The sequence below is a fragment of the Saccoglossus kowalevskii genome, chromosome 10, assembly GCF_978046115.1.
Source record: "Saccoglossus kowalevskii chromosome 10, keSacKowa6.1, whole genome shotgun sequence".
Lineage (NCBI taxonomy): Eukaryota > Metazoa > Hemichordata > Enteropneusta > Harrimaniidae > Saccoglossus > Saccoglossus kowalevskii.
This window is the reverse complement of record NC_140650.1, coordinates 25,073,993-25,085,116: the sequence shown is the minus strand read 5'-3', so window position 1 is coordinate 25,085,116 and position 11,124 is coordinate 25,073,993. Positions and strand designations below refer to the sequence as shown.

The 11,124-nt window shown below is 34.9% G+C and overlaps 1 protein-coding gene across 1 annotated transcript; it reads left to right on the top strand.

Annotated features, from left to right (window-relative positions):
* The first annotated feature begins 367 nt into the window (after nt 1-367).
* On the top strand, nt 368-9,845 carry LOC100366451 (cilia- and flagella-associated protein 58-like). The gene is made up of 13 exons (XM_002733869.4): nt 368-376; nt 613-924; nt 1,708-1,856; nt 3,500-3,656; nt 3,779-3,973; nt 4,418-4,555; nt 4,746-4,905; nt 5,738-6,012; nt 6,141-6,302; nt 6,646-7,157; nt 7,282-7,618; nt 8,168-8,301; nt 9,016-9,845. The coding sequence occupies exons 1-13, from the start codon at nt 368-370 to the stop codon at nt 9,134-9,136; spliced, it is 2,661 nt and encodes an 886-aa protein (XP_002733915.1). The 3' UTR covers nt 9,137-9,845.
* The last annotated feature ends 1,279 nt before the right edge of the window (nt 9,846-11,124 follow it).

Sequence of the window (11,124 nt, the reverse complement as noted above, 5' to 3'; positions counted from 1 at the left end):
CGCATGCGCAAAAGCTTAACCGTCTCACCGGATCGAAGTGATACATTCATTTCACCGTGTCTGTTTTTACATATATGAATGACATATGAAATTGTTTTGTTTTTTTCAGAAAATATTCAATAAAATATATAAAAATATAGTACGACACTTCAAAGTGTTGAATATTAAAATACAACATAAAAAAATGATCGACCCGTTGGACTAATTTCTTTGTCGCTGTGTGGTATTTGTATTGTGGTAGTTACTCGGCTTAGTTACGAACAAACAGATTTCGAGTCACCATTGATCAGCTGAAACACGAACTTCAACATTTTGTTAATAACATCGTCACTTTAAAGGCTAATTGACGTTTCTGGTATTACTAGAAATGTCTGAGGTAAGGATTAGATTGTGAATTTTAAACTGGGTCATGTGTAGTGGCCAGTACTCCTTTAGTTGTCAGCCTCGCAGCTCAACAACAAATTACTGTGATCTACTAGTCTAGTTTAATAACATTGCTTTGGGAACGCGAAGCATTCGCTTATTATAGTCGATACTATCATTTATATGTACGCACTTAGTTAATATTCGATTGTATCTATTCTTAAATTAATTAATGATTGGTATTTTTAGGATAAAAAGAAAGAACCGTCGAAGGAGGAGCCCAAGGGGGACAAGACAGCTCTCGAGGAAAATGCGTTCGAGGCGCTGGAGAAAGACTTCCAGGAAGTCTTGAACGAGCTGATGGGCGACAGAAGTTTGGAGAAATTTCGTATGGAATATGAGAAATTGCACCGTGCGCTGAAGAAGTCTCATGAAAGTGAGAAACGTCTTATGCAAAAATGTCGAGAGTTGAACGCCGAAATTGTCGCAAACTCTGCCAAAGTGTCCACAGCGCTGAAACTGTCCCAAGAAGACCAGACAACAATTGCCTCTCTCAAAAAGGTTAGTGGATGGCGGTATTTAATTTAATTAATTGTAACTAGTAGCGTATATATCCATTATGGTTTTTTCATGTGTAAATTTTGCAATTGCTGTTAAAATTCATCATTACTGTTACTGTATTAGGGGTGTAAATTTGGCAGAATTCGGTCACCGATATCCTGAAAAGATGTATGGGCCCTGTACTGATTCAGCTTCACATCAGTTATAGATATTCCCTCAATCAATATCGTCCAATCAAAATTACTCAAATGCATCAATTGACAGTATCGTATCATTTGCCCATTTCATAAAAAAATTACACAACATCAACACTTTCATTGGCCATATCAAGGTTACTGAAAAAAGTCTAAATATTATCACCAAAATCTAGTTAATTTAAGTTTTACTGCGCTTCCGTCAGTGCATGGAAGCCCAATTGTCAAAAATACCTTTCTTCCTTATAGTTATATAATCTGTAGAAATTTTTTGAAAGTTATTTAATAAAAATATATTAATTTTTGTAATAAAAATCTGACCATTAAGTAACTTGCCTATGAAAATAACTCATCTTAAAGCTTCCTAGTCATCGTGTCACACCGCATTGTTATATATGGGTTTTATATGCATTCAATCAATGCATGTAAAATTCATTGTTTACATGAAAATTTAATTTGTGCTACATGACGACGATGTTTTAGGAGAACATAAAGTATTTATCAAATCAAAACACTGATGCTGTAATCAACTATTCTTTGGTGCTATATGTATAAAATTATTAACTCTCGATTAATGTAATTTGTTTAGGAAATTGAGAAAGCATGGAAAATGGTGGATGCATCTCATGAGAAAGAACAACGTGCAAGGGAAACTATTCAGTCTTTGAAGATGGAGATTGCAAATTTGAGCAAGCTAGTAGAACAAGGTGCTGGTCTCTCAATGGGTCAAGAACACAGGTAAATAATATTACAAATAGAAGATAATATTTGGTAATTGTAGTCCTAAATAACTATTAAAAATAGCTAGACGTTTCGAGCAATGGCTCTTTATCGATAACATAGAAGAAAATGTTAAAACGTACAGGTAATATTACTTTTATCTTCTCACCAATTACAATTGCTTGCTTTATCTAGCTGCAGTTTATTTTGTCTGAAAGTAGTAGTTTCACTTAGTTTTATTTTCTGCTGAACTTATCTCTTCCATAAAAATACAGTATAATACAGCATAGTCTGAAGTACTTTGTTTGTTTGTATGTACATGTATGTACACTACATTTTATGAATTTCAAATGATTACAAACCGCCTTAGATGAATATTTTCCGTATAGAATCTAGAATCTACAATAGTCAATGTGACCTTTGACCCTTTCACGATTATTTTCCAGCTAATAAATTTATACTGGATTTTAAATGCCAAAATGTGATGATAATATTACTTGTACTATTCAAATTATATTCAACATGTATTTTAGACCGATTTATTTGAAGCTTTTTGAATAAATTAAATAAGATATTCTATGTTAGTTAGCCAAGATTGGGAAAGACCCATAGTACCGGTAATAGATTTTACCGAAAGGCTTAGCTAACCAATGAAAACATCTTCTTTTGATTTGAATGTAGTACAATGGTTTTACGAGACAAATATTTTATAAATTGAAATGTTATAAAGAGCTATTGCTTTAAACATCTATCTAACGATTACCAATCTACTGACAGTCTATGTACATTGATCGTCATAGATCATCATAGTATTACAGTTCACTGTTGTAGTGTGGCATCTACATGTGGTGGTCATTTCTCATGCAATTCTTTTATAGTTTTAGCTGTAACCAGCCCTATTGAATGAAATGAAGTTGTAATTGGTTGGAATTGTTTAGACTTGCAGCAATCTCAAATGTTAAGTCCCAGCAGTGTTTGATGACATAGATTTTAGCCATTGTACTTTATTATCTTTCAAGTTATTTAGTTACTGCGTAGATACATACATTTTCCCACATTTCTGACCAGTGTTCGAAATTAACTGAAAATCATAAAAGGCCCGAAGGACCTATGTCAAATTGAAACTGTAGGTCCTTCTAGCTAACTGTAGGCCCTGATATTTAACAAAGACTAAACGGATAATACAAGCTTGCAATTGCAAAACCTTTATTTACTAATTAATCAGATATATTATCTGCAGCCTCAAAGAAGTCATCATCATTTCTTTCATCGTCACTAAACTCATCAAAATCTTCAGAAAAAACACTATCACGATCATTCAGCAAGCTTGAATTAAGACTCGTATGCCCAGGTCGATGAGTGATGCCATTTGTTGATCAAACGTGCAAGAAAACGCAATTTTGAAACAATTCTGGAGTTACTATCGATATTTATTATATATTTGGTCTTACTATCATACTTAATAATGGAACGTTTTTTTTAAATATAAATTTATGGTCGGTCACAAGGAATGATGGTTTTTCACAGCTCTAGGCCCTTTACACCCACTGTCGGCGTGAGGCCGACGGACCGACGTTAATTTCGAACACTGTTTCTGACATACAAAATACATATTTTGCTGTGCAGTTGATGGTTGACTTATTGATTTCTCTCTATTGCAGCGTTAATGAATTACTCAAAGCTAAGGAAGATCTCACCAAAGAAAGGGATGAACAGTTGAATGAGATTGTGAAGCTACGCGAAGCTTTAACTGAGGCTAATAATAGAATGGCCAAGGCTGAGAAAGATAAAGATGATGCAGAATCTAAGATAGCTGAGGTAGGGAGAAAAGAGAGTGGGGTCAAAGAGCAAATAACAGATCATAATTTTGAATTTGATGTCCAGGTTTTCAACATTTCATCAATCTCACACTCACACTCTTTGCTGTTTTCCTTTTTCAGTTGAACCAAGATATCCAGGTGCGAAGCAATGAAGCCCAGCGCGAGTCTCGTAGAAAAGACAAACTGGAGAGGGAGTTGAAACAATCCAAAGCTGAACAAGAAACCAAAGCGTCTGAAATTAAAACAATGTCAACACAGCTTGGAAAGTACAAGGAGGATGTTTCAAAGTTGGAAACACAGCTGAAGGAGAATAGGGTAGGTTTTTTTTAATTTTAATTCCATAATTAAAGTATGCTGGCTAATCTACAAATATATTCATTTAAGTTTGTTATGTAGGAATTGCCTTTTCATATAGTTTAAGTACCACCAGTGATTTTAGTATTAGTATAGCTACACTTTCAGTGATAATTTCATTCTCACAGTAATGTACTGTAAAGTGATTTTATTTTGTGAAGCAACAAATATCTTGTATCTGTGAGCTAGGATTCTAAAGCTCCGAGTCCCTGCATCTTTGGAGATTTTTTTCCTCGTGGACACCGATAAATCGTGAAAATTCCTGGCAACGAAAATTAAACTGTATACAGTTTTCAGATCACATGAGTAATAACATGAATGTTTGGTAGTATTATAGCTTAAAAGCATCTTATAAATAATGTCACGATTTCTAAAAAACTTTTTTTTTTATTTTTCCTTTTACAGATTCTCTATGAGCGTGCTCAGAAAGATAGCGATATATTGAATGCCCGGTTTACCAAACTGCAGACTGATTACGAGCAACAACTTATTAACGCTGATACACTAGCTCAAGAAAACCAACAGAGAGTTGCTGAACTTAGAGTAAGTATAGTAGCTGCAATTGTGCTGCAACACACCTTGTCTTGTAATTATAATAATAGTATTATGTATTTCTATATGTGTGCTTTTCCAACTGTAAGTGAGTATGCATGAGCACTCTATTATGGAGCAGGTTTTTCAAAATTTTCTTTTTTGCTCAACTTTTAATGTTATTTTATCTTTTGGTGTGCAGGCTAAAGAAGATGAGATCAATGCATTGAAACAGGACACTATTCGTCTTAGTAAGATGCGTGAAACCATCCAGCGTAGACTGCGTTCAGTGGAAGATCAGAAAGCTGAGACTGAACAACAAAAAGAGACTCTAAAGAGTCAGATTGTTGGTCTTGAAAGAGGTAAACATACATATATGATTGCTTTCAAACACAGCTACCAAGAATTATTAGAATTATTTTTTCACTATAAATATGTGAAGATGGTAGTTGTTTTCAAAATTGTTCTATTTCATTCTCACAGACATGAAGTTGATGGTTAAAAATATGATAATGAATGTCATGACTGAATTGATTACAGAGTAGTTTCAATCAGAGCTTGACCTCTGTATTCACTACCAGAATATAGCAAACAACTCTTGACAGTACTCTTGTTGTAGTCACATGTAATATATAATAAACCGTAATAAACCGTGAATGTTGAATGAAGAAAGTATGCTCAATAGAGCTTTCCTTGGCCTCAAAACTACATGGATAGTGTCTGGAAAATTTCACTCTGGTTAATTTAGGCAGGGAGTCAGTGATTTTCATATAATTCAATCCATGTGACCAACATTAAATTATCATATCACATCATGAGTGGCAGTTTACAGTACATTATGTAAACCATGTAGTATCTAAATAAAAAATTGCATTATTGTATACTTGGTCATTTAAATGTGACCTATTTTAGCCATAGGCCGTTGTCATTTACATATCTATTGCAGCAAATCCATATTTTAGGCAGCAATAATTATTTTCGGTCAAAACATACAGTACATAATTCTTGAGAAATCCCATGTTAACCTGAAAAAGGTTATTTTTTTGTTATCTGTTTATATAAACAGATGCTGCTTCAGTAAGATATCAGTATTATTTGATTTAATATCTCTCAATACTTGTGCCTACATGTAGAACTGATTTGGCAGTCACAGAGACTCAAGTGTGAGTTTGTATTTGCTATTGTTTACCCCAGAAATTGAAGCTGGTAAAAAACAGCAAGAAATGGACAGGAAAGCCATCGACGACCTTGTGCGTGAACGTGATATCCTGAATAAGAACATGTTGAAGGCTGCCAGCGCTACGCAGAAACAACTGAGCTTGGTGAAATTGCACGAACAGTCCAAGAAGAATCTGGAACAAGAAATCCAGAACTACAAGGAAGAAGCCCAGAAGCAGCGTAAGATAATCTATCAGTTGGAGAAAGAGCGTGATCGTTACATTAATGAAGCCAGCGAACTTACTCAGAAGGTACAGTTACGTTAATTATTTCACGTTCGTTCTGTTCAAGTTTTCAAATAATCTGTGAGTGAGGTTATTTCTTTGGTTTATAAGTTCATGAGAAACATATTTTAATTTGAGTGACATTATTCATGCAGGTTTTACAACACATGGAGGATGTGAAAGTCCGTGAAATGCAGATCTTTGATTACAAGAAGAAAATTGCTGAAGCCGAAACCAAGTTGAAACAGCAGCAGAATTTGTACGAGGCTGTACGCAGTGATCGTAACTTGTACAGCAAGAACCTGATAGAATCCCAGGTATGTTTTGTACATCAGTGATTTTTTCATATTATTTTTTTAATTTTGCAGATACCTTTTGGGCATTTTGAACCTCTACATAAATTCCTCAATGGTTGTATTTTGTGTAGTACATTATTATATTCAAAGATGCATTACTGTCAATGAACTTCATTGGTGCTACATCCTGTCATATTGATAGAGATGTTTACAAAATTGATTTTTCAAATTTATGCATGTAATATTTAACGAGATCAGTTCAGATCAGATCAGATGTACTGCAATTAATTATTCTACTAATATTTAACGAGATCAGTTCAGATCAGATCAGATGTACTGCAATTAATTATTCTACTGCATGCAGGATGAGATTACAGAAATGAAGAGGAAGTTGAAAATCATGAACCATCAAATTGATCAACTCAAGGAAGAGATCACTGCTAAAGAAGCCGCTCTGGTCAAAGAGCATCTGGATCATCAGCGGGTTGAGAAAGAGAAAGAGGCTCTAAAGATGGAGCTTCAGAGGATGAAACAACAAGCTGCTGAGAACAAGGCTTACATCGAATCGCAGGAGGCAGAGGAACGTAAACTCCTCAAGATCATCTCTGAAGCTGATGCTGAAAGACTGCGACAGAAGAAGGAACTAGATCAAGTAATAAGTGAGAGAGACATTCTGGGTACTCAACTTGTACGTCGTAATGATGAGCTGGCCTTGCTGTATGAGAAAATCAAAATCCAACAGTCAACTCTGAATAAAGGTGAGATCCAGTACCGACAACGCTTGGAGGATGTACGCCTGCTCAAACTTGAGATCAAAAAGCTGCGTAGGGAGAAGAATATTCTTAATAAAAGTGTGGCAAATGTTGACGACTTGAGGTAAGTTCAGTGTCATTTAACTGTAGTCACCACTTGTTTCAAATTTTATTTTTATTGATGCAATCAACTTCTACAATGTATATTGTTCTGATCTTATCCTGCTGATGTTTCTTGAACTTTTCAGGCGAGAAGTCTATCATTTGCAGCGAGAACTTCTCCGCGAGAGAACACGTTGTAAGGCACTGGAGGAGGAACTAGAGAATCCAATGAACATCCATCGCTGGCGTAAACTCGAAGGCAGTGATCCCAGCACATACGAAATGATACAGAAAATCCAAACATTGCAGCGCCGTTTGATTCAGAAGACTGAGGAGGTAGTGGAGAAGGAATTGTTGATTCAAGAGAAAGAAAAGTTGTACGTTGAATTGAAACATATCCTGGCAAGACAACCTGGGCCTGAAGTCGCTGAACAGTTGCAGATCTATCAGCAAACACTCAAAGAAAAAACAAAACAAATGAAAGTGAGTCATGTGTTAATACTCATTATTATACATCTGTCATCGTAACGCCATTTAATTTTGCGGTATTTTCATACTACCATATTAGGAAATGCGAAATCCAAATATGAAATTATTACGCACGTAAGCGTCCTCTAATAATAAAAACAAACATGGCTGCTACCAGAGTTTGACCGGACTCCACACAAAGAAATTCGCTGATTCTGTTGTAAACTTTTTGGATTTCGGCATTCCCGTAGTGTATCCTTGGAAGAAAAAGATATATAATAATAAGGTTATTACGAGGATATCTCAAAGTATGCACTCAGACAGTTCGCAGCCCAACGACCTCCACTGCGTGTCGGTCGATACTCCAGCTGTACTGTCTTCATGCATACTTTGAGGTATCCTCGTAATAACCTCATATTATTCTGAATGTTTTTTGATGTATCTCTGTCTGAACATCTGAATGCAAAATAGAATTTTTTCAGAATCCTGTTGATGTAACCAGTGATAAAAATGTATGTACATTTCTGAGTTATGCAATACCAAACTCTTGTGTTCTGTTGCTAGGCAATGTCTTCTGAATTAAACATGTACGAATCTCAAGCTAACGAGTATAAATATGAAATAGAGAGACTTGCTAGAGAGCTGCAAGAAGCTAAGAAAAAATACTTCATCCAGAAAAGAAAAGAGCAGCAACAAAGGTGAGTACATTTGGAAAAAATTTACATTTATTTTGGTTTGCATCTACTAAAATTATGTTTTGTGATTAGACATGTTTTTCAACATCCTCATAATCTATGTTGTGTGACTGTGACTGTGTTTTAGGATTTTTGAATGATGGGAATATACAATTGCAATCATCATTAAGTAATACATTGTGTTTTTACCAAAATAAATTTCTATATCCTCTAAAACTAAAATCGATATACATGTAATGTAATACATCCATAATAAAATAACAGGTGTCGAAAATAACGTCGTTTTTTGTTTACACTCATTAAAAAGCAGTATATGAATTAAAATGAATAAATAAAAGCAGTTGTCGAATGAGAGGTTATTAGTAGTTGTATTTATTTGCAGTAACAATTAATAAATAAATGAAAAAAAAATGTGTCATTATAACATCATTTTCGAAAAAATTACCAGGAATATTTTGTTGTGGCTGGCTGTTATGTTTATTTCAATGATATGCATGTATTGCCGAGTCTGATTACACATCACAAACACCAGTGACATTTTTATTTGACCTGGGTTCCTCCACTCATTCCTCACAAATAAGAGACTTATCCAATTTACTGGGACTATTTTTAAGGGTAACAATAACCAAAAGGGAATAGTGGTCCCATCCAACCATATGTCAACTATTACATTCACTAAAATATACTCTTTTTTTTTTCTCTTTCATTATATTACAGGGAGCGTGAAAGAGCTTTAGCACAGGCTGGTGCTCCAGTTATTCAACCTCAGCGACACGACGGACCAAGGTTCACCGGTGGAGGATTTAATCTCAAACCAAAAGAACTCAAAGCATCTTAAAACTAATTTACAATTAATATCAGATGCAACATTCTTCATTTGGACTTTGATTTATTTGTGCTACATGAAACCCATGTATCTGCTCCCTCTGGAATTGTTTTATATTAATTAAACTACAACAAGCTATACTGTTTGGTTGTTGTGGTTCATTATGTGATGTTACTTCATGTTATGTTGAAGCTGTGCATTCTTACTTCGATCAAAATGCAGTATGGAGTACTTTTGATTTCCCTGTGAGGAGATTGTGAAGTCTTTACTGCTGTCTGTAGGCTAATATGTGCCAAATTTTGTTGTGTGAATATGCGTCAGTTATAAGATACCTGGTTGAAATAACTTGGAAAGTCAATAACAATAATACATACACAGGGTATTGCCATAATTGATTATTATGATTATTAAGATTCTCCTGGTATATGCTTCTGAATGTTTTCTGATACACAATTTTCAGTTAACGAATTACGCAGCTTGATGTAATTAGGAACAGTAGATTAACATTTTATTTCCCACTATACTAGATGCGTATATTCACACTTTGAAATGTGTTACCGGTGTATACTGGTCCTGAGACATCGATAAACCTGTTGTAATCCCCTTGGTGTGTCAACTATGCAACTTGATTAAGTGTTCTCTTAGAAACATTAAATGTTATTTTCTTGAAATCTAAAACAAATTATTGAATTGTTATCTCCAATAAAATGTACCAATTATATTTTTTGTGTTTCCCCATTATTTCTCCATTATTGTCCATATTGAAATCACAAACTGTGTTGTACTATGCAAGTTCAGTTTGTCAGTGGTCTCCATAGCTTTATGGTCCAGTATGATGATGAATTTACAAATAAATGTTTCTATATCTTCTACATCCTTTATTGTTGCAACAGGCAACATGTTTTCCTTTTTTTGCTAATGAGTATCATGATTTACCCAATGAGACCTAGACAGCTTGAAAAGTCTAGGTTCATTACAATGAATATACTTAGCATATCTTTATATATGAAAATTCATGCATGTTGCTACTGCCTTGCTTCATCGATACTGAATCACACTGAACAACACTTTTTTGAAAAATATAAGGATTAAACTGATCAAATTGATTCTGTATATAATCTCATTCATACTAAATGCTAAAATCGTTGACACCTTTCCAGAAACCTTGTGACGAGTTGGGAGAGAGGGGCCACTAGTACAAGAACCTTTTGATGTACACGGTTGTCAGTCACAACAGCGCCCCCTAGTGGTAACATCTACTGTAACTTCCTTTCTGAAAGTTGTGCTTTGGATCATTTATTTGGAGCACAGTCCGCAGAGGGTCTGTGGTTGGAGGAAGTCTGAAGAAGAGCGTCCAGGAAACACAAATTCCTGTACAGTCCCAAATTCGTAGGGAATGGACATGGACACAAATACTGTTTGTGCCCAAGGATTGTGTGGTCGGTGTCTCGCATACCCATATATAAATAATACAACTTCTTACAAGTGATCCCCAGGGTCCGATTCCTGGACTAAGTAATGGTAAACGACTAGTTTGAATTAGACTGGCAAAGTCGGGACTTCATTTTTGTTTTACAATAAGAAATAATTAATTGTTTGAAGTGATCGCAAAAACTAACGTGACCCACAGTTCCTAAAGGGACTGTGCGTGACCGCTAGTTTTCGCGATCACGTTAAAAAGGCTAAATTGACAATTACCTTTTTTTTTTGTAAAACAAGAAAGAAATCCCGACTTTGTTAGTCCATGGAACTGGGTTTATAGTTCCATGGTTAGTCTAAGTTTGAATATATCCTTCGAATAACTTGTTTCTCTGATATATTATTTTCTGAGGGAATAAAAATGTTACAAATATAGAATAAACGCAGAAGGTAATGCTGAATTATTGAAAATTACCTGATAAAGTATCAGTTTATTTGGCAGATTTTAACAAAATTAAGTGTTTGCAGTTTGTTAAAGGCCCAGGTATTTCCTGGGAAGTCACGCTGTAGTCACGTAAAGA